Below are 22,829 nucleotides of genomic sequence, written 5' to 3' on the forward strand. Positions count from 1 at the left end.
TAATACTTTTTTTTACTACTTTTATCTGCTTTCTATTTTACAAAAGATTATCAGTTGTGTCTAGTAATTGCACTAGTGTATCCCACTCAGCTTTTTAGATATTTCAAAATAAGTAAAAATGTACTGGGAAAAGTCAACACTGTAATACATAAAAACATAATAAACATTTTCATTTATACAGTACATTTATTTTTGCAGAAACCGAAAATGACAGTTGCTTGTTCACATTCATTTTACACATTATGTCTTCTCCGAACACACCACCACACACTCTTCCACAACAAGCAACTGGGAATTTTCAGTTGTAATATAACATTTCTACAAAAATAAATTCCATATATGCTTTCTAACTTGTTTGGTTGATTTGTAAAATTGTGATTCCTATTTAAAAAAAAAAAAAAATAGGTAAGATTTCTGTTTCATTACAATTTCAGGCCATTTGCCAATTTAGCAGACATTACAAACGTTGCATGTCAGATATGTATGGAATAGGCTTTTACATGCATGTCTGACAGATTTGAATAACTGAATTGACTGTTTTGCATGTGATGGCTCACACAATGAAATAATGTTTAGAAGAGTTTGACAGTTTCACTGAGAATCAGCTTGTCTGTTATAAGCAAAACAACAAGTCAAGTGCATTTGGTTGTGCAATTGCAAAAAACGCTGCCAAAACACAAGCAATTTGCTTAAATCAATAAGAAATTCAAATCTGATGTGAACAAGAAATACTGAGCCAAAGCCATTGAGAAAAACTGTATACAATTTTTTTTTCACAGTGATGCCAGAGATAGAAGAGCTGTTGTTAATTTAATAAATATAATATAATACAATATAATACATATGACACACACACACACACACACACACACACACACACACACACACACACACACACACACACACACACTTGTAATTATTGCATTTAAACCTACATTTCAGTTATGTACTTGAGTCTTATCTGAAGGTATTTCATTGTAATTTTGTTGTGTTTTGTTTGTCCAACAAATATTTCAAAAATATGATGAAATGTACTTTCGTTCAGACAACAGGATTCACACAATTATTTCTATTTAAGATCATTTGATTCATGGTGTATGAAACCCACAAAAAAAAAAAAAAAAACAGCTTTAGGAAAACACTAAACCTTAGTTAGCCTACTCAGAAACTGCCGAGCCATGTGACAACTAGGCCTCGTCTCCCTTAATTGATAAAGTTATAAATCACATTTTTATTCCTTTATGTATTCCTGGAGAAATCAGCTTCAATTCAAGTGAAATAATTTCAACAACTGCATTTGTCTAGGTCTATCCAACCAAGGATGGAGTCATGATGAAATCATCGTCTGACAGAGAGCCCTCTTCGGAGATCGGTTCTCCTGATAAGAGTTGTCCTACCTTGGGAAGAGGGACTATAACCCGATTTGTCCAGTTACTTAGTGGAGTCCGGGTGAAATGAGCCCAATAAATGTCTCTGTCATGCATAATTAATTGTGTTGTTACAATGAACCGTACAAAATCCATCTTCATTTGATTAGAGGTTTTCTGAAGGCACAGAAGTGCATGATGGTCTACTTTGTCTCAATCTCACCTCAAGACAATGTCTGTATACGACTGGACGGAGAGATGTGAATGCTGACTCTGGCTTTTATTTCAAAATGTAAAACGTAAAAATTCAGATACCTATATAGATATATTATACTCTCTTATCAATGCCATCCAAATTATATACTAATACACACATGAATATATTTAACCTGAAAAATTCTTCCCAAATGAGAAATAAATTACATTATTAAATGAGAAATGATCAGGCTAAATATAGTGTATATATGCTACTATATATTTCACAAGAGAGACACATCTTAAAATCTGTGCAGCCTATGTAGATGCGGCGCACAATTTATTTTAAACCAGTGGCGCCCACTAGTGGTGTATCAGTTGATCAGCTGAAGGAAATGAAAACCACGTATTAGGATAAGAAACCAAAACCTGATTTTATTCAAAAACACACCTTATTTCAATGAGATGCATATATTCATATTTGTAAATATTTACTATTTATTTACACACAAGGAAGAGAAAAATAGTTATGCACTAAAGTAACTGGATGATTCACTAAGTCGTATGGTCGTATGAGTTTATCAACCAGTCTTGAGAAGAAAAGTCTTTTGTAACAACATGGACAGCACATCCATGAAACCTCCCCCCGACTTATTGATAAAGGCGGGAAGAGAAGCATTAGCCAATGGCATGGGGGAGGGAATTGAACACCATTGAAGCAGCATTACAGACTTGCCAGGACATGGCTGACCATGTTGTACTTGTTTTTGTATTTTATTATATATATTTTTAAGTCTATTGTCATTTTTTCCTCTTTCTACTGTCCACAGAGAATGTGGAGACATCGGAGTTCAGTTGGCAGCGTTTGCAGGTCCCTCTGGGATTAGGGAGGTGAAGAAAGTGCTGATGAACGACCACGCGGCCGACAGGAAGCCCGGCTGATGCGGGCCTGCGTTCATGGGATCGTCAGGACCTTCCTCCCCGCTGTCCCCCTCATCATCCTCCATCCCATCATCCATCATGCGCTCCTACAGAAAAACAAAAAGAAAAGTGATTGCTACGTTTGTTTATGATGTTTTAGTTCACAAGAAAGTGTATACGTCTCATAACGAATTAGTGTGAGAATGATATGACCATTATAAGATTATTGGTAACTGTTGATAATTGTGAAATGTGTTATTAATATTAACTCCTAATGGTATTATTATAAAATTAACATTCTTTTTTTATTCTATACTATACTAAAAAGCATATTTAAACTAAAAACTAAAGTTTGAGTTTGTTTTTCTAAGAAACCAATACTTTTAAGCAAAGATGCATTAAAAATTAATCAAAAGTGACAGTAAAGACATTTATAATATTACAAATGATTTCCATTTCAAAGAAATGCTGTTCCTTTGAAATTTCTATTCTTCAAAGAATCCTGAAAAAAGTTATTTCCAGAAAAAATAATAAGCAGTATAATGTTTCTAACACTGTGTAATTAAAGGAAGTGTTCAAATCAGCATATTAGAATAATATCTGAAGGATTATGGGACACTGAAGATAAATTTCATTTTAAAATATCATTCAATTTAAAAACATTATTTTAAATCGTAGTATTTCACACTAATACTGTATTTAATGCATTTGTTGGTGAGCATAAGAATCTGTTTTCAAAACTAGACATTGTACCATTCCCGAACTTTTGTATGTAAAGTGTAAAAAAATTATTCTCATTTGCCAATATAAAATTTGATTATTGCGTCCGATGTAGTTTATAGACACCCAACCCATGATAATGGCTTTCCCAAATTTTAGAATAATTGGAAATTTGTTTAAAAAAATAATAAAAAACACAAATGGAAGTATGGGGATTATATAGAGACCAAAATTAAAATTAAACAAGAAAGATGTTAATTTCAAAGGAAAATTCATACATGTGCACAATTTTCATGTCTACAAAACATCAAGATCCTACAAACATGATCTTTTAGGGAAATACAAGTCTAAACTTTTGAGTTCAGTCAGTATGTCAGCAACCTTAAAAATATTAGCCACTGTTACGAACCATCTCTTGGAGATCCTGATTTTGCTCAGCCTCATCTTGTGGACCATCTCCAGCTCTTGGATTCTGCAGTTCTGCTCTAAAGGGAAACCAGCCAGCCTGGTGCCTAGAGCACACAAACAAAGACAAACTATAAAACAATGAAGTGCAAATACAATGCTAAATTTCGTAAAAGAACAAGTCAACTTCTGCTCATCAGAAAACTTCTGTTTAGTATGTGACCTACAGATAAACCAGCAGCATGGCACCAATCACCATGACGAAGCGGCCGAATGAGGAATAGAAATAGACGATGCTGAGCAGGATGGCGGCACGTGACACTGTGTACATCCAGTCCAGCCAGTCTCGGTTGAGCTCATCGTCATTCAACATGGCTCCTCCCTGAGCGTTCATCTGGATGTTGGGGTTGGCAGGGCGGTCCTCAGGGGCAGGGTTGGGCCCCATAGGGGCTGCAGGTTCATTAGGCTGAACTGGCTGTGTGGCGGGGCCAGCGCTGGGAGCTGGAGAGGGGGCTGCGCTAGATGCCCGGGAGGCTGCCATGGCAGCTTGACTAAAAGACAGAAGATTGAGAATGAAAAATTAGGAATAAAATAATGCACAGTGATGAGTTGTGCACATTAAAATGGTACATTTATTAACAAAGTATAAAGGGTCACTTTTTATTTCATGATGTCTTTATAGAAAAAAGTGCCCTACCTTTAAGTTCTCTACATTGATAATAATAATAATAATAAATACATATTTCTTAAGCAGAAAATCAGCATATTACAATGATTTCTGAATGGTCATGTGACGCTGAAGACTGGCGTAACAATGCTGCACATTGTTGAGGAGATTGCCCCCTTCTATATGTAAGCACTTTGAGCACCCAGAAATAATTGTTATTATATTATAATTATTACAGAAATAAATTACATTTCAAAATATATTCAGATAGAAAACTGTTGTTTAAAAATGTAATTTCACAAGATGACTTTTTCCTGCATTTTTTAATCAAATAAATGCATGAGGCCTCTTTAAAAAAAAAAAAAAAAATTAAACTATTTCCTGAAATCACAGTCTGAGAGGACTGAAATATTTATTCAGGGTCACATCTTGTGTCTAATAACACCTGGGCTGTAATAACTTACTATTGCACATAATAATGGCGGGCATACATCTGCTGCCACCAAAACATTTGCATCGGCATATACATAGGGTGGGCAGGGAAGCCAGCAGCAGCACCACCTTGCATGGGAAGAGGCATTCCTTCAGGCCTAAGTGGGACAACAAAAGACCCTCAAAACTCAACTCAATTCAACAGGCTTTGTCTTGAGCGGGATATTGTTATTTGTGCATTTACCTCTGCATCATACCAGTAGGGGCAGGATTGAGGCCATGTGTTTGCACTGGGTTTCCCCGGTGCCTTAGACCATCAGCGTTGGTTGGGGTTTCCTGACTAGGGATAGAAGATGAAGCTGGACCACTACTGTCTGACGTCTGGGAATAAGAAGGAATAATGGATATAATAAACAGCAAGAATGATACAATACTTATTGTTTTTAATGCATGCATTGTTCTTCTAGGCACTCACTGAAGAGCTGGAATCAGAGGTGCTAATAGGGCTGCTGAAAGTTGGGGATGACGGGGGGCTTCGTGATGCACACACCAGGTGGACCATGTGATATTCATCTTGCTGTTGAAGAAATAGTGAGTAGAGCACTGGTCAAATACTATTATACAATAATACATTAAGAATTATACAATATAAACAGCCCTTTCTGCGTTATATTACCAAGAAGGTGGTCACTAGACAAGTTATTGCATTCAGTTTGTGCTATTTTTAATTACTGGTTGATGTAGAAATGCATCAAATGAATGTCTTTGCAACTGTGTCATCTCTCTCAATGTTTTTAAAATTCCATGCTAAGTAACAGACAAAGTGTCAGATCTTTTGTTCTACATTGTGACACATCCAGGTGAAAACCAAAGAAAAATGTAGTGCAGAGACTTTTATCCAAATTGTTGTTGTTGAAAGGAAACATGCATGGATGAATCGATCACAATTCAAACTATAAGAAGCATAAACATTTTTTTTTTCTATTTCTTGTTGACTTTAAAACTATTTCTTAGGGCTGCCCCCGACTAAAGATTTTAGTAGTTGTTCATTTAAGCCATTAGTCAACTAATTGCACGTTTATATTAATTTAATTACTTAAATATACTGGGGGAATACGAAACCATAATTAGCTTTTAATAGGATAACTATTAAGACTAACATGTAGCCAATTCCAAGCTCAAGCACACGCAAAGCTTAAAGCAAAAGTATATGCGTCTAATAATAGCACACATGTGAGGTTGCTACTACTTACATGTTGCAAATGATAAGCCATAGTTCAGGTCTATGGATGATAGGCAAAGGTTTGGACTTCCTGCACAACATACTGTAATTACCACAAGGCCCCACAGTTGATGATAGGTCCCTCATGGATTGCGTATCTTCTCCATTTCCTGTGGAGTTTTTTTTAAACTGACCAACTAATACAATTTTGGTCGACTAACGTTTTAGTCGACTTTTAGGGGGCAGCCCTACAATTTTACTAGGGGTAAAATCACCCCAAGATGGTGGGAAATGGCCCAATAACTGTCAATATCATGAATATTGTGGTGAGATACAAAAGATTTGGGATCTATAAGTAAAAAGGAAGTTTCAGAATCACTCATAAACAGCTTGAAACACTTCCATTTTCTTCAATTGTTTTTGTGCATTTGATTTGATGTTTAAACAGAACTCAGAGATTAGGAGCTTACCTTTCTTAGCACATCCCTCAACTGCAAGTGATCCTGCAGAAGTCGCCCAGAATAGACAAGTCTCTGGTCCTTGGATAACTGAAAGAGGAAACATAAACATGGACTTTATTTTTATTCAGCTTTTCTAAATGCAAGAAAGGCATTGAGTTTTATAAGAAAGACTTGCGATGAAATCTCTGATTAAAATGTCGGAAGGGCATGTTGAAAAAAAAAGAAGTTAATCAGTAAATGGCATAAAAGTAAGAGGAAGTAGAACCTGTACTGCACAGATCTGCATGGGACTCTGTGTAAAAATACCATTAATGCCACCTGCTCTACAGGAATGTTCAGCATCTAGCTGTAATCTCATAAAGTCAATGCACAATTTCATAGGCTTCTTCTGTTTCAAAACCTTGCCTAAAATGTTAATTCTGTGATTTACCAGTAGAAACCTCTTTACCAGCCATAAATGAACTTGAAGAAAGAGGAATTATGACACTTTTCATCAGCTTATTTTAGTTCTTGTGTATGAAAATAAGCATTAATCCTTCTCAAATCTATGGAAATACCCGAAATACTGCACTAATGATTAGTGAGAGACTAAACATTTCATCATAGAAATAAAATGCTAGTCTACTATGAATGCTCACGTAAAAACTTTATCTTTTTCTTGGGTGAATGGCAACAGACATACTTATAAAAATAAATAAAAATTATAATAATCTTAATAATATAAACTCACCGGCTTGCTAGGATACACTTTGGAGATGTGTTTTTTCAATTTCTCTACGGTCCAATTCAAAAAACAATTGATGGTCTGGTCATCATATTTCTGGTTGGGTGCCTTGATGACAAGAGTAACAGGGCTGTCAACTGTACCCTGGTCCATATTTCATAATAAAGCAGCTCTTGAGCTTTGAATCGGGGGAATCACACAGAACTTATTGTCCTGTTCAAGGGCAAGGATATTTTCCTTCCTCAGACTTGATTCATGGCTGATAAACTTTGAAAGTATCCTTCATGTTGCTTTCCAGGCAGTCTCAGCACTTAACATTAGACATACAACTTAAAGAGAGGAATGTGTCAGAGACAGGTTGATGTACTCAGTCTGTCTATAAAGAAAAACAGAGGGAGGAGAAATATGTTACTCGTAAATTAAAACATGACACTTCCTTTTATATACGAAATGTATAATTTACATGAAAACCTGTTAAATCATACAGTACATACTGGCATGAAGGACCTATGTGATAGAAAGAGTGTACTTTCTTCATTAATGTAAGATTTCTAACACCTGACACAAATCTTGGCAGCAATGTAATGAGTCCAATTTTAATTTTGTGTGTTAGATTTGTTGAAAAGCAACAAGAATATTAATTTGCCCAAATAATCCCAGCAGTTGGATAAAATCTAACTTACATGTTCACACAGTGCAACTATTCATTATTTAACATTTGCATATATGATGGCAGAAACCTTTCAGTAAATGATCAAATAGCATAAAACAATGCGATATAAATTAATTAAGAAGAGAATAAAATTCATTATGTTCGTGACAGTTACCAAGCTAACTGTTACAGATACAAGATTAGTAACGTTACTAGCTAACTAAACAGCACTAATGTTACAGAATAACCGTTGGTTTGCTTGATCAAATACATACATATAAATTAAAAACAAGTGTTCTCTTAAATAAGATTGTTTACCCGTAACATTATAGTAACAGTAAATACATAGAAAGCAAACAAACATCAGACGATATTGACCAGCAGCTAACTAGCCAGTGTGCTATAGGCTTCACACACTAATCCCACAAACAGCAAGAACCCTTAAAATGTGTTCATATAAAAAATAAATACCGGAATTTAAGAAGCAAACTAAAATTATACGTACCCGAGTACAAAATATCTTGCCCTAAAATTGTTTTCTTGTAAAATGGAGTCGGGCGTAACTCCGGAAATGTCGTCATCAGCACAGCAGAACAGAGCCAGAGCGGACAGTTCCGTACATTTGGAGATGTTTCCACATACATAAAAGGTGGAAATATGCACTGACCCCAGATCAGCTTTTCGATTTCGTTCTCTTATCGAATAAAGCTGGTATGGGGTATTGTTGGCTGTTCCTAATTCAGCATGAAGGCGAAGCTTCTTCTCAAAAGACAAATACTTTTTCATGGAAAGACTTTTATACCACACACCTGCTGGGAAATTTTGGCTAATAAAATATTATATTGTCACTAATTATATTAAATACAGCTAAACTATGTCCTGTAACTAAACAATGTAGATAAACAGGACACGCGAATGTTATAAATGGAAATTAAATAAATAAAAATTAGTAAATCACACTATCTGCAATCATACTGCTTGTAGTATCTAATAAAGAACGTTTCTAATGACACCTTTAGAATTATAATCTACTGTAGTTTCTACTACAGAATACAACAAATTCTATATCAACTAAATAAAATACAAAATTCAAGTATTTCCCCACAAACTTTATATGCACACTATTTAAAATAGTTTTTGTCAAATAAAATAAGCAATTTAAATTACCTGAAATATACTCCTTGTTCTGCATTATTAAAGAAGGTTCTTAATGATGCCATTGTAATTTTAATCTAATTATAAAATATTTCTATGAAATATTAGTACGAGTGTGTGGGAATGCTTTAATATTAAAAACAAATATAGAAAACAAAAATTACATAGAAACAAGGTTTTTTTCTCACAAACAAATGTTTACATTCAGAATAAAGACAGTTCTGTAATAATCAGCATCTTGTGGTTTAGCCCTAAAGACTCTTTACACTCCAGTGTAAGTTTAGCATAAAACTGTCATTCTTCCTCTGTGTTTCAAGCTGACTGTGATTGCTTCAGTTTGTGTAAAACCTCCTGAGTGAGTCTTTTGCTATATTTATTAATCTTGTGATGTCCTGGCATCCATCCAAGGAGAAAGCGATGAAAATCTGTCCAAGCGAAAGCGAACATGCTTCGCCATTCTTTCTCCAGCTCTTGAAAGTTGGTCTTCATGTCCAAGGATTTCTGTAGCTCTGAAAAATAGTGATCCAAAAAGCCAGGCACTCTCTTTTCACACTCTCTCTCATCCATACAACTGCCCAAAAAGTAAATAACATCCTTCATCCCACACCCTCCACCAACATACTGAAAATCAACAGCTGCAACCTGTAAACCATTTTTAGAAAAGCAGAAATTTGCTAGTTTTGCATCACCATGCAGGATTGTCTTGAAGCGGCAGTTGTTGAGGATGCTGTCTATCTCTGCAGCAGCTGCTTTGAGTTTTTGATCTGACATGGCTTCTAGCTCTTCAGGTCTTGTTTCTAAATGCCAATATGTGCCTATAGGCCAAAGTCCTTCAGGGGCGACATCAAGAAAAAGGGCATGAAAGCTGGCAATCCAGCTGAGGCAGGCCTTTATTTCAGCATCATTAACATAGGTTTTCCTCACCGGGAATCCTGCAATATCAAGGTCCTCTAAAACAATCAACTGCTCATCACCAAATGACTTGACAGCAAGACAAACGGGAACTCTGCAGAATTCATTGGTAGTGTAGTTTTGGTACCAATAACTTTCTACTTGATAGGACCGCACTTTGCGCTGGTGAGATACGTCTGTGTTCCAGCCCCCTGGATGCTTCTGGCCTTGGGGAAACATCACATGTTTGACAACCACAGAGGGACGGTCACATCCCTCCAAGTGGACTCTTAATATTTCACCATACCCGCTCCACAAAGTCTGAATCTTTGCACCAATCTGCAGAGACTTTGCTCCACATGCTTTCAAAACGAGATCTTCGTGTTCCTGCTTCATTCTAGAGATTCAAATTAGTAGAAAAGTTGCTTGTATTAGGTAATGTGTCATGAACTGTAGTGTCAAGTTAGCAGTGAATATGTATTAGGCTAGACAAAAAAAGATATAAACATTTAATCACACATTTAATTACATAATTAACTTTAGATTTTGGGCTGAAATAACAACAGAGATAATTTAGGAGATGTGTAGATAATCATTAAATGTTTTGTCAAGTCTCAAACAGCAAAGGAGGAATCGAATAATTAGATTTTACGATGCACCTTTGTTTACATTACCTTCTGTATCTTGAAGCGAAACGTGTTGTTCGGCAAATGATTATGAGAATGTTGGTTGAACTTCCGGCATACGAGACAATGCATTCTGGGAAGTGTAGTCTTTAGCTGAATGAACGTGACCTCACTGTTATTTCGACAATTTTGTTCTTATTATTATTTCTCAGAAAAGATAATTGGATACAACGAGGGCTTCTGCTAAGTTTGGTAGATAGTTATTCAAGCGAGTAAAAAAAAATATGTCAAACTAAATAAGTCTAACTATAGGCTAATTTGATTAAGTCTCTTGAGTGGCAATGATGAGTAGCAAAACGTCCACGTTGCTTCTAATTAACTTCTACACGGCATTTTACGATCTACAATGAACTGGAATGCTGGGAATCCTCTAAAAGCTGAGTAAGAAACCCATAATTGTTTTGAGAAATTCCCATTATTAATGAAGCAAAAATAACATAATAATATAATGGCTGTAGAGTCAACGTGATTAGCTCACGAATATGATTAGATCTCTTTGTATTTTTCTGTTTGGAAAAGAGTAAAAGATGGAGTCTAGTCTAGTGAATTCGAATGAGGTTAGCAGACAGAGAGAGCCTACTAGGCCTATCCATATACACAGTTTCAGTCCACCAAGGGAATATCGCAGGTGAGCACGAGTGATAGCATATTTCAGTATAGGTAGTAATTGTTGCCATCATTTTCTTGCGCTCCATCAATCATTCCTTGGCCTTAAATTGGCCATGATGAATGATTGTTCGTCTTCTTCTGGTCAACCCTGAACCGTCCACTAGGGGGCAGTCTGGGTGTTAGTATTAGTATTTCTGTCCTAGATGATTGGGTTGCCTTCTCCATCTTTACACCCGTATTTGTATTGTACAATAACATTTCATAAATTTGAAACATAAGAATAAACTGCAAATGATTTGTTTATATAACATCTATTTGAATATCTTGACATTTGTGTTATAGACCTATTTTAATAAGAATTAAACATTTAGGATTGCATGTTTTATTCCCCTTTTAGTTATTTTATTTAATATATATATATATATATATATATAGCCTAAGGCCTTGTTTTTGCTGGGATATTCCTAGGTTTATTTTTTCCAGTGACATTTGCAGTTATTTTGATTTTTTTCCCCATAAAATCTTAATTTTAATAATTACAATTTTTTATTTTACATAGGCATTTGCTAGACACTATGCAGACAAAATGATCATTCATTCATCAACATACAATTTTTACAGCTACATTACATTACAAAAAAAGTGTTGTTCAATTTGTCTATTTCCCAGCGTATTTCAATATTCACCCAAATCTGTGTAGTATTTTCTGCAGCATGCAGTGCATTAAAGTATACAGAGGCTTAAAATAATACATGCCCTGTTTTGCAAACTCTGTAAACCCCACAGCCACCAATATTTTTATTTATTTTTTATTCAACATCTTGTTGTTTAAGTGCTTCTCAATCCAGTGGTGATCCGTACACTTCAACCTCACACAGTGTAAGATATTCTTTCCGTCCTGGAATAATAACATTAATGTAACGTCCTTCCATCCCATCACATTCAAAAGAGGTGGAAAAACCAGGAGGAATAGAAGAGATTGTAGCACACCTGAAGAAAGATTGAGTTAAGCATCTTGAGAAACTGAACCACCGTCACATTCAAAGCAAAACACAGGACAGCATCAAGTCAAACGGCTGTAATTCTGAGACATATAAAGATGAATTAATTTACCTGGGATTATCATTGCCATTGTTGTCCAGACTGTTTCCAATTCTGATTTCTGCCCCATTTAGTCTTGAAGGAACACTGTCTAATGTGTTTGTAATTACCACTGAAAACACTTTATGCCTTTTCAATAAGTTCAGTCTCCACCAGGGATTGAGGACATCTTGAGTGTGGGTACAGGATCCATGATGGTAAACACCATCTTTGTTCCCATCAATGGCATTGGATGCAAAGCCGTTTCCATAGAGGGCACTCTGTGTAGCTACTCCTCCTAAAGCCACATTTTCACCTACAACAACAGATGGTTTCACTTAAATTCATAGTTTTGAATAAACTAAATTCACACTGATCAAATCCTGATGGTAAATGTTCATATTCTCACCATCAGGAGCTGGATAACCGTAAACCTCAACCTCGCAGAGAGTAAGAAGCCGATCACGACCAGGTAAGAACACATTAATGTAACGGCCTGCAATACCTTTTCCCCATTTTAAAGTGAGGGATCTCCCGGCTGGAATGGATGAAATCTTTCCAGCCCTGATAAGAATGACAGCATATTAACAATATTTGATTTCATGTTTGTAACCTCATCAAATAGTTCTTTAAGAGAATCTCCTCTTGAAAGACTTACAATGGATTGCTGTTGCCGTTGTTCAGCAGAGAGTTTCCAATGTGTATCTCGGCTCCATCAAGCCTTTCGGAACAGCAGTCTTTTCTGTTTGTGATAGTTATGGAGGTCACTACGTACTTGTCTAGTAGATCTAACCTCCACCATGGGTCTTCATGAATTTCAGTAGAGATACAGGATCCATGATCATAATACGAGTCACGATTGCCATCAATAGCATTACTGGCATGGCCCCTTGCTGCCCAAGGTTCCACAACCAGGTCAGACTGTGTGGCCTTGCCATATAAAGCAAGGTTTTTAGCTGGAATTGAAAAAGCACTATAATCAAATAGTAGGATTTATGCACATGTAATATTTATATAATACTTTTTGGCTGCAATTGATAAAGCATAGTCAAAACGTGTAATAAAAACAATTAAATTAATAATAATAATAATAAAACACTTGACCACATAAAATTCACTTTTGACTTTAGTGGTTATTTCTCAGGGTTTTTTTATTTAGGCCTACATTTTTGACGGTACATTTTTGTATAGATGTATCCCCTTACTCAGTCTATAGTCTACTATAGTCTGAAAAAAAACTGTTTAAGACAGTCCTTTTGGGACGATATGCCCTGATCTTGAGTATTAAAAAAAAAAAAAGCTATCTAAAACATCTTTCACATTATAAGATTAGCATTTTCAGATAAATGTTAACAATTATGATTTCATAAAACAAAAAATAACAATAAACACTTCCTATAAAATATCAAAAGGAACATACAAAAATATTAAACCATAGCCCTGAAGACATTTAATGAATTGTATAAAAGTACAACATATGATCATAGGTGACAACTTGCCCTGCTAAAAATATGACATGTGCCGTGATCAGCAACCAGCGTTTATATTTTGAGTGTGTCTGTGTAATTGAAACATTTGTGCCATTTTGAATTGTACCTTTAGCTGTTGTTGTGTCTGTAATATAAGGCATTATAAAAATCCAAAGATGGAAAAACATGTGCATTTCCATGATCCTATGCACATGGGAAGAAAAAAATAGATAAATGAGAATACAAAATCTGATAAATGTTGTTAATATTGTTTGTTTATAATCTTATAATTGGATTTTTTATGAGAGTTTGTTCTAATATTAAACAGAACGTAACTGGACTTTCTTATCATTTAACTTGATAGGCAATTAACTAAATCATGTCATTCAAATCATAGCATGACCTTTATTTTTATTCTTTTAAATAATCAAATCACTCACCTGTATTGTATAATGTACAAAAGTTTTCTCATAGGCAATATGAAGTTTACTCTTTGGGCAAAAAGGGTTGATCACAAAAACCTCAATGGTCCAGCTATAAATACGGACACTTTTAAAGGCCTGGATGTTTTATCTAAACAGGCCATCTGAGATAAATCTGTTTTACCACAACTGTAACAAAACATTGTTTGTTAAGTTTGCAGTATCTTTACGGATACAGACAATGTTTTTCAAAGTTTTTTTGGTTATTTCAGCTAATCTAAGTCATAAAGGTGCTGTGCATTTTATTGCAGCATGAATCCACCACATTTCCCTTTCATACAGTATGCATTATAACTTATGGCTCTGTATGTAACACTCTGATTCTTGATTTGAGCAGTTTATTACATGTGACCTTTATGCAGTCTGTAAAAATGCATGACTTACTGCATGAGCAAACCAACAGATTCACTGAAGGCCTTCAAAATACCAAATTACAAACAATGTTGAAACCATAAATTCTACTTTAACGTGACATACGCACTGATAATTATGTTAACACTCCTGTGTAGAGCTATCTATTCTTTTGTGTGCTCAAGGATAGTGTCTTATTTAAAGTTATCATCATGAAGAAAACTGTCTTCTGCACAATATGCAGGTAATATTGCTGCAAGACTGTGCTGTTCTGTGAATGTTCTGTACGGTTTTATATTTCTCCTGCAAAGCAGAATATTATTCATTCAGTTATTTTTGGGATGTTTTAAATGGCACATTTCTACTTCAAATTCATGTTCAATAGAGCAAAACACAGTGGGTGCAAGGTTTCAGATGTATAGTAGCCTATTGTTTGTCTCTCCCACATAGTTTGGTTAGAGTAACAGGACAAAAACACTTCAAAGTAATTTACTGGAAAACATTATTTAGATTTTACCTAATATTTCTTAAAGGGTAAGTTCACCCAAAAATGAGATTTATTTCATTAATTACTCACCCTCATGTCGTTGGACACCCGTAACACCTTCGTTCATCTTCGGAACACAAATGAAGATATTTTTGTTGAAAGCTGATGGCTGAGAAAGGCTTCAGATAGGCCTCCATTGGCATTCAGTACATTCCCACTCACAAGACCCATAAAAGGCACTAAAAACAATGTTACAAATTCCATCTCACTACAGTGGCTGTGCAATAATTTTACGAAGCGGCGCCGGCGAGAATAGTTTTTGTGCGCAAAAAAAAAATCAAAATAATGACTTTTTCCGCCAAGATATTGTCTTCCGTGTAGGTCTCGGGGACGTGAACTCACACGATAGCGGCGCTCCTCCTCTTCTGGGCCATGTATTCAAACGGTGGATCTGCGTCGTATTCTCGTGCATGCGTCGAGTTCACGTCAATAACTTGGTGGATAAAGTCGTTATTTAGATTTTTGTGCACACAATAACTATTTTCATCCTTTGTATGGACTTTGTATCGATGTGTTTAGTGCCTTTGTGGGTCTTGTGAGTGGGAATGTACTGAATGCCAATGGAGGCCTTTCTGAAGCCTTTCTCAGACATCAGATTTCAACAAAAATATCTTCATTTGTGTTCTGAAGATGAACGAAGGTCTTACGGGTGTCCAACGACATGAGGGTGAGTAATTAATGAAATAATTTTCATTTTTGGGTGAACTAACCCTTTAAACTAACTAAAACAATACAGTACTAACTAAAATAAATACAGTAAATGTCAGGTTAAAGTAAACCCCACAGCCACCAATATTTAGTTTTTTTTATTTACATCCTGTTGTTTACGTGCTTCTCAATCCAGTGGTGATCCGTACACTTCAACCTCACACAGTGTAAGATATTCTTTCCGTCCTGGAATAACAACATTAATGTAACGTCCTTCCATCCCATCACATTCAAAAGAGGTGGAAAAAACAGGAGGAATAGAAGAGATTGTAGCACACCTGAAGAAAGATTGAGTTAAGTATCTTGAGAAACTGAACCACCGTCACATTCAAAGCAAAACACAGGACAGCATCAAGTCAAACGGCTGTAATTCTGAGACATATAAAGATGAATTAATTTACCTGGGATTATCATTGCCATTGTTGTCCAGACTGTTTCCAATTCTGATTTCTGCCCCATTTAGTCTTGAAGGAACACTGTCTAATGTGTTTGTAATTACCACTGAAAACACTTTATGCCTTTTCAATAAGTTCAGTCTCCACCAGGGATTGAGGACATCTTGAGTGTGGGTACAGGATCCATGATGGTAAACACCATCTTTGTTCCCATCAATGGCATTGGATGCAAAGCCGTTTCCACGGAGGACACTCTGTGTAACTACTCCTCCTAAAGCCACATTTTCACCTACAACAACAGATGGTTTCACTTAAATTCATAGTTTTGAATAAACTAAATTCACACTGATCAAATCCTGATGGTAAATGTTCATATTCTCACCATCAGGAGCTGGATAACCGTAAACCTCAACCTCGCAGAGAGAAAGAAGCCGATCACGACCAGGTAAGATGACATTAATGTAACGGCCTGCAATACCTTTTCCCCATTTTAAAGTGAGGGATCTCCCGGCTGGAATGGATGAAATCTTTCCAGCCCTGATAAGAATGACAGCATATTAACAATATTTGATTTCATGTTTGTAACCTCATCAAATAGTTCTTTAAGAGAATCTCCTCTTGAAAGACTTACAATGGATTGCTGTTGCCGTTGTTCAGCAGAGAGTTTCCAATGTGTATCTCGGCTCCATCAAGCCTTTCGGAACAGCAGTCTTTTCTGTCTTGGGCATGCAAGTACAGCTCCTATTTCTTTGAATGGGGACACATCAAATTCTCCAAAACTGTCACCAAACTTAAATTTCCATCACCAATTAAATCTGACAATATGTCTCTTAAATTTTGTTTCTAAACGATCAAATCATGACAAAAACTACATTTTTCAGCCAGCCTGGACAAAGCTAATGCACATTCGCAATCCTAACTGCACCAAAACAGCTGACAAAATGACTTAAGAAATCAACGATTGGCTCTTTCATTTAGAAGGCGAGGCTTATTCTGCATATTGGGCGTGCAGTCTTCCTATAAAGTCGCTTTGAAAATACCCTTATGTTATCAAACTTTACTTATAAATATGTACACCTTTATGCAAGACAAAGCAATTTACCAAATAGGCTGAAGGCAACATAGAAATGTGAAACCAGTGTCTACAATGTATTGTTAGGTGTATTGTATGTAATGTATTGTACAAAGTACAATGTATCTGCATTATTGAAGTAAACTAACTGTAAATTGTTGAACTTTACCTTTAGCTGTCGTCATGTCTGTAAAATATGGCATTGCAAAAATACAAAGCAGGAAAAACACGTGCATTTCCATTGTTCTGTAAGTGACAAGTAAATTTTTCAAGTAAAGTTAAAAAGTTAAGCTTTCTTTGCATTTTTTTTTAATGTGGTTAAATAATTATTTTGTAATCCTATATATATATATATATATATATATATATATATATATATATATATATATATATATATATATATAATACACACACTCACCTAAAGGATTATGTGCTTGACCCCCTGTGTTTGACCCCCTTTCGCCTTCAAAACTGCCTTAATTCTACATGCCATTGATTCAACAAGGTGCTGAAAGCATTCTTTAGAAATGTTTGCCCATATTGATAGGATAGCATCTTGCAGTTGATGGAGATCTGTGGGATGCACATCCAGGGCACGAAGCTCCCGTTCCACCACATCCCAAAGATGCTCTATTGGGTTGAGATCTGGTGACTGTGGGGGCCATTTTAGTACAGTGAACTCATTGTCATGTTCAAGAATCAAGAACCAATTTTAAATGATTCTAGCTTTGTGACATGGTGCATTATCCTGCTGGAAGTAGCCATCAGAGGATGGGTACATGGGGGTCATAAAGGGATGGACATGGTAAGAAACAATGCTTAGGTAGGCCGTGGCATTAGAACGATGCCCAATTGGCACTAAGGGCCTAAAGTGTGCCAAGAAAACATCCCCCACACCATTACACCACCACCACCAGCCTGCACAGTGGTACCAAGGCATGATGGATCCATGCTCATTCGGTTTACGCCAAATTCTGACTCTACCATCTGAATGTCTCAGCAGAAATCGAGACTCATCAGACCAGGCAACATTTTTCCAGTCTTCAACTGTCCAATTTTTGTGAGCTTGGGCAAATTGTAGCCTCTTTTTCCTATTTGTACATTTCCTGTCCTGTGGGCATTTTCGCCCACTGGACTGCTGCATACTGGATGTTTTTCCCTTTTCACACCATTCTTTATAAACTCTAGAAATGGTTTTGCGTGAAAATCCCAGTAACTGAGCAGATTGTAAAATACTCAGACCGGCCTGTCTGGCAGCAACAACCATGCCATGCTCAAAATTGCTTAAATCACCTTTCTTTCCCATTCTGACATTCAGTTTGGAGTTCAGGAGATTGTCTTGACCAGGACACATTGAAGCAACTGCCATGTGATTACATAATTGCATTAAAATTCCATTGAATTGGTGTTCCAATAATCCTTTAGGTAAGTGTAGTGAGTGTATGAATGTTTGTATGTATGAGTGTGTGTATGTATGAGTGCATGTATGTATGAGTGTATGTATGTATGTGTGTATATATATATATATATATATATATATATATATATATATATATATATATATATATATATATATATATATATATATATATATATATATATATATATATATATATGCATATACATACACATACACAGGTCCTTCTAAAAAAATTAGCATATTGTGATAGTTCATTATTTTCCATAATGTAATGATACAAATTAAACTTTCATATATTTTAGATTCATTGCACACCAACTGAAATATTTCAGGTCTTTTATTGTTTTAATACTGATGATTTTGGCATACCTATCTCAAAAAATTTGCATATCATGAAAAGGTTCTTTAAACGAGCTATTAACCTAATCATCTGAATCAACTAATTAACTCTAAACACCTGCAAAAGATTCCTGAGGCTTTTAAAAACTCCCAGCCTGGTTCATTACTCAAAACAGCAATCATGGGTAAGACTGCCGACCTGACTGCTGTCCAGAAGGCCATCATTGACACCCTCAAGCGAGAGGGTAAGACACAGAAAGACATTTCTGAACGAATAGGCTGTTCCCAGAGTGCTGTATCAAGGCACCTCAGTGGGAAGTCTGTGGGAAGAAAAAAGTGTGGAAAAAAAACGCTGCACAACGAGAAGAGGTGACTGGACCCTGAAGAAGATTGTAGAGAAGGACTGATTCCAGACCTTGGGGGACCTGCGGAAGCAGTGGACTGAGTCTGGAGTAGAAACATCCAGAGCCACCGTGCACAGGCGTGTGCAGGAAATGGGCTACAGGTGCCGCATTCCCCAGGTCAAGTCACTTTGGGCTACAGAGAAGCAGCACTGGACTGTTGCTCAGTGGTCCAAAGTACTTTTTTTAGATGAAAGCAAATTTTGCATGTCATTCGGAAATCAAGGTGCCAGAGTCTGGAGGAAGACTGGGGGGAAGAAAATGCCAAAATGCCTGAAGTCCAGTGTCAAGTACCCACAGTCAGTGATGGTCTGGGGTGCCATGTCAGCTGCTGGTGTTGGTCCACTGTGTTTTTTAAGGGCAGGGTCAATGCAGCTAGCTATCAGGAGATTTTGGAGCACTTCATGCTTCCATCTGCTGAAAAGCTTTATGGAGATGATTTCGTTTTTCAGCACGACCTGGCACCTGCTCACAGTGCCAAAACCACTGGTAAATGGTTTACTGACCATGGTATTACTGTGCTCAATTGGCCTGCCAACTCTCCTGACCTGAACCCCATTGAGAATCTGTGGGATATTGTGAAGAGAAAGTTGAGAGACGCAAGACCCGACACTCTGGATGAGCTTAAGGCCGCTATCGAAGCATCCTGGGCCTCCATAACACCTCGGCAGTGCCACAGGCTCGCCGCCATACCACGCCGCATTGAAGCAGTCATTTCTGCAAAAGGATTCCAGACCAAGTATTGAGTGCATAACTGAACATAATTATTTGAAGGTTGACTTTTTTGTATTAAAAACACTTTTCTTTTATTGGTCGGATGAAATATGCTAATTTTTTGAGATTTTGGGTTTTCATGAGCTGTATGCCAAAATCATCAGTATTAAAACAATAAAAGACCTGAAATATTTCAGTTGGTGTGCAATGAATCTAAAATATATGAAAGTTTAATTTTTATCATTACATTATGGAAAATAATGAACTTTAATTAACTGGGTTTATTTAATTTCTATGTTAAATGTCAGGCAATAATGACATGCATTTTAAAAAAATCATGATCATGAATTAATTTCTGATATTGATTTTAATAGACTCACCTTTGTTTTAAAAGTTACAGAAACTGTTCTCCCAAAGACAAGATCAATGGACAAAGTGATCATCACCCTTTATATAGGCCTATCAAGGGGTCCAGCAATAAAAATCAACATATAATCGTGTAGGTGCTTTATCTAAATCCTCTTAGATGCATTTTACAACTTTTATCACTTTTTGAGATATGTTAAACAATTTATGAGCTTTCATAAATGCTAAAGGAAAATAAATTACCTGGTGGCCTAAATTTTTTTGAAAATCGACAACCTTTATTCAAATATTATTAAAAGATTTTGTAAGCATATTGAGTAATTGTGTGTGTTTTATTAGTGATAACACAGGGAAACCAAACTGTGCTATTTTCATGATTTATCAAATTTTTTTGGGTGGTTTAGATACAATAATATTTAGAGTTTCTATTTATTAAACAAATTTCCTTCATTGTTTTAACTCAATTTTTTTATTTTAATAAACTTAAAATTTTAAGGCAACCAGGTTACTTCCTTTTTTTTAATTAAACCAACAATTTTTTTTGTGTTAAGATCTATAATTTAAGTTAAAAACGGTTAATTGAGAACAATTAACAAGATTAAATTAAAAATTTTATTAAAAAATAAATCATAACAATTCAATCTTTTATATACCAAGAAATATTGTATAATTTTTATTTTATGCAAATAGTGGCACTCATTTGTGGGGTTTAGAAACACTGAAACCTTAAAGAAATATTACACAACAAATAGTTTTACGGACATTATACATTAGAACTGAACCTTCAAACATTGTCTCAATCCCCATATCTTATCTAAATAGCATCTGAAATTGCATGTTGGCACATTAGTGTTTTATGAGTTTATGTGAGTATGTGGACTGATATCGCTGGTGTGTGGTGAGCGCACGTGCGCTATTGCCGTCACATCATCCAAGTGGATGCTGCACACTGGTGGTAGTTGAGGAAAGATCGCTGATATGAGTGTTAAGTGCTTTGGGTGTACAGTAGTAGGCCTACATATGAAATCGCTATTAAAATGTAAAAATAATAAATGTGATAACCTTATTGGTTACAAAACTCTACCAAAACATTTCTTTCTTCAGTCAATCAATTTTTTTCTCTCGCTATAAATGATTAACCGATCTTGATTCATCAATAGGACCATTTACACTTGTACACAGAAAAAAAAGTACGGTGCTGTCACTGGGGCGGTACCCTACACTACTCAACAACAACAACAAAAACAGCAGACAGTTTAGTTTCAACAACTTGTTTCATAATAATGCTTACACTGCCATACACAGGCAAAACAAAGTAACTACACCTTTTGTCAAAGGTCTCTTCTAAATGGCTTGTTTGTTGAGTTTGTCACAATTATAATGTTTAGCTACTATGAATAAACAACCCTAATGCTTCTGATTAAGTTCTACAAGACATTTTACGATCTACGATAACCTAGAAAACTGGGAATCTTTTGAAAGCTGCATGAGAAAACAATTATTTTCAGAAATTCACTATAAATAAAGCAGTGTAACAATACTATTACGGCTCCGTCTGGTTAATATGATTAGCTCAAGACTAACAGAATGCTTTCTATTGCCTTTTCTAATATCTTAACAAACACTTTTTGTATTAGGCATATTTTGTTTGGAAAACGAATAGAAGATAGTGTCACACATATCGAACATACTTATATTATTATTACTCTTTTGTTTCATGAGGTTTTTTCTTTTCGAATAGACTTAATAATGTCAAATTTACAGGGAGTGGAATGTTAGTTTGTAGTGTTTTAAAGGTAGCCTACTATGAGTTCATTCACAGATCATCACATTATTTCATTGATAACATTGCAGTTGATTGCTCTAGTTATTTTCTTGAACGCCATAAATCATCTCAGGTTTTTCATTCTCTTGGTGATGGTCATGATACGGTCTTCTGCACAAAAGAGAAACAAACAAATAGTACATTTTTTTGGGTGGAAGTGGTGATGAATATAGGCAACATAAAAACATTTGATGCGCTATATGCATGGATCCAAAGGGAACAATATAAATACTCAAGGATGTGTAGGATCACATTGTTATCACAAGATGGCACTATTTTCTTGTAGGCTTACTTGTCCTTGACATTACAAAATGATTGCTGGCTCTAATTTCACTATGCTACCAGAATTCTCTGATTAGGAATAAACATTCTGCCAAACATTTTTAAATTGAACTATTAGAAATGTATAAAATTTAGAGATGAAAATAGAACGTACTCCTTATGTTATAATTGTATATACTTATTTGCCAAAGATTTGTATTATTATTATTATTATTATTATTATTATTATTATTATTATTATTATTATTATTATTATTATTATGGTTCTTAA

The 22,829-nt window shown here is 35.6% G+C and overlaps 4 protein-coding genes across 6 annotated transcripts; all 4 read right to left on the reverse strand.

Annotated features, from left to right (window-relative positions):
- Positions 1 to 1,971: 1,971 nt before the first annotated feature.
- herpud2 (HERPUD family member 2) lies at positions 1,972 to 8,462 on the reverse strand. 3 transcript variants are annotated; one of them, XM_067448110.1, is made up of 9 exons: positions 8,272 to 8,462; positions 7,121 to 7,486; positions 6,400 to 6,477; positions 5,183 to 5,284; positions 4,952 to 5,088; positions 4,740 to 4,865; positions 3,836 to 4,159; positions 3,613 to 3,739; positions 1,972 to 2,590 (listed from the first exon to the last, which is right to left on the reverse strand). In XM_067448110.1, the coding sequence occupies exons 2-9, from the start codon at positions 7,265 to 7,267 to the stop codon at positions 2,414 to 2,416; spliced, it is 1,218 nt and encodes a 405-aa protein (XP_067304211.1). In that variant the 5' UTR covers positions 7,268 to 7,486; positions 8,272 to 8,462; the 3' UTR covers positions 1,972 to 2,413. The 3 variants fall into 3 exon arrangements, with proteins under 3 accessions (XP_067304211.1, XP_067304210.1, XP_067304212.1); XM_067448109.1 differs by having other exon boundaries at positions 7,121 to 7,490; XM_067448111.1 differs by having other exon boundaries at positions 3,613 to 3,715; positions 7,121 to 7,490; positions 8,272 to 8,450.
- A 549-nt stretch (positions 8,463 to 9,011) lies between these two features.
- Positions 9,012 to 10,844, reverse strand: pkdc (protein kinase-like domain containing). Its single transcript, XM_067449555.1, has 2 exons — positions 10,487 to 10,844; positions 9,012 to 10,209 (listed from the first exon to the last, which is right to left on the reverse strand). The coding sequence occupies exon 2, from the start codon at positions 10,206 to 10,208 to the stop codon at positions 9,234 to 9,236; it is 975 nt and encodes a 324-aa protein (XP_067305656.1). The 5' UTR covers position 10,209; positions 10,487 to 10,844; the 3' UTR covers positions 9,012 to 9,233.
- A 1,102-nt stretch (positions 10,845 to 11,946) lies between these two features.
- Positions 11,947 to 13,817, reverse strand: LOC137083497 (uncharacterized). Its single transcript, XM_067449446.1, has 5 exons — positions 13,784 to 13,817; positions 12,846 to 13,143; positions 12,597 to 12,751; positions 12,221 to 12,503; positions 11,947 to 12,097 (listed from the first exon to the last, which is right to left on the reverse strand). Exons 1-5 carry the CDS (start codon positions 13,815 to 13,817, stop codon positions 11,947 to 11,949), a joined length of 921 nt encoding a protein of 306 aa, XP_067305547.1.
- Positions 13,818 to 15,871: 2,054 nt separating this feature from the next.
- On the reverse strand, positions 15,872 to 22,581 carry LOC137083498 (fucolectin-like). The gene is made up of 6 exons (XM_067449447.1): positions 22,569 to 22,581; positions 21,466 to 21,513; positions 16,771 to 16,858; positions 16,522 to 16,676; positions 16,146 to 16,428; positions 15,872 to 16,022 (listed from the first exon to the last, which is right to left on the reverse strand). Exons 1-6 carry the CDS (start codon positions 22,579 to 22,581, stop codon positions 15,872 to 15,874), a joined length of 738 nt encoding a protein of 245 aa, XP_067305548.1.
- Between the last annotated feature and the right edge of the window lie 248 nt (positions 22,582 to 22,829).

The sequence above is a fragment of the Pseudorasbora parva genome, chromosome 7, assembly GCF_024679245.1.
Source record: "Pseudorasbora parva isolate DD20220531a chromosome 7, ASM2467924v1, whole genome shotgun sequence".
NCBI classification, from domain to species: Eukaryota; Metazoa; Chordata; class Actinopteri; order Cypriniformes; family Gobionidae; genus Pseudorasbora; species Pseudorasbora parva.

What these genes read in the sequence shown, in the direction of transcription:
- pkdc (XM_067449555.1), bottom strand. Translation starts at nt 10,208, where the DNA reads ATGAAGCAGGAACACGAAGATCTCGTTTTGAAAGCATGTGGAGCAAAG.
- LOC137083497 (XM_067449446.1), bottom strand. Translation starts at nt 13,817, where the DNA reads ATGCCTTATATTACAGACACAACAACAGCTAAAG. An exon ending in CGGTTATCCAGCTCCTGATG is followed by an intron (nt 12,504 to 12,596) that starts GTGAGAATATGA and finishes CTGTTGTTGTAG; the next exon opens with GTGAAAATGTGGCTTTAGGA. An exon ending in AATGGCAATGATAATCCCAG is followed by an intron (nt 12,098 to 12,220) that starts GTAAATTAATTC and finishes ATCTTTCTTCAG; the next exon opens with GTGTGCTACAATCTCTTCTA.
- LOC137083498 (XM_067449447.1), bottom strand. An exon ending in AACGGCAACAGCAATCCATT is followed by an intron (nt 16,677 to 16,770) that starts GTAAGTCTTTCA and finishes CATTCTTATCAG; the next exon opens with GGCTGGAAAGATTTCATCCA. An exon ending in CGGTTATCCAGCTCCTGATG is followed by an intron (nt 16,429 to 16,521) that starts GTGAGAATATGA and finishes CTGTTGTTGTAG; the next exon opens with GTGAAAATGTGGCTTTAGGA.
- herpud2 (XM_067448110.1), bottom strand. Translation starts at nt 7,267, where the DNA reads ATGGACCAGGGTACAGTTGACAGCCCTGTTACTCTTGTCATCAAGGCA. An exon ending in TGAGGGATGTGCTAAGAAAG is followed by an intron (nt 5,285 to 6,399) that starts GTAAGCTCCTAA and finishes TTTCTTCAACAG; the next exon opens with CAAGATGAATATCACATGGT. An exon ending in CCTCTGATTCCAGCTCTTCA is followed by an intron (nt 5,089 to 5,182) that starts GTGAGTGCCTAG and finishes TCTTATTCCCAG; the next exon opens with ACGTCAGACAGTAGTGGTCC.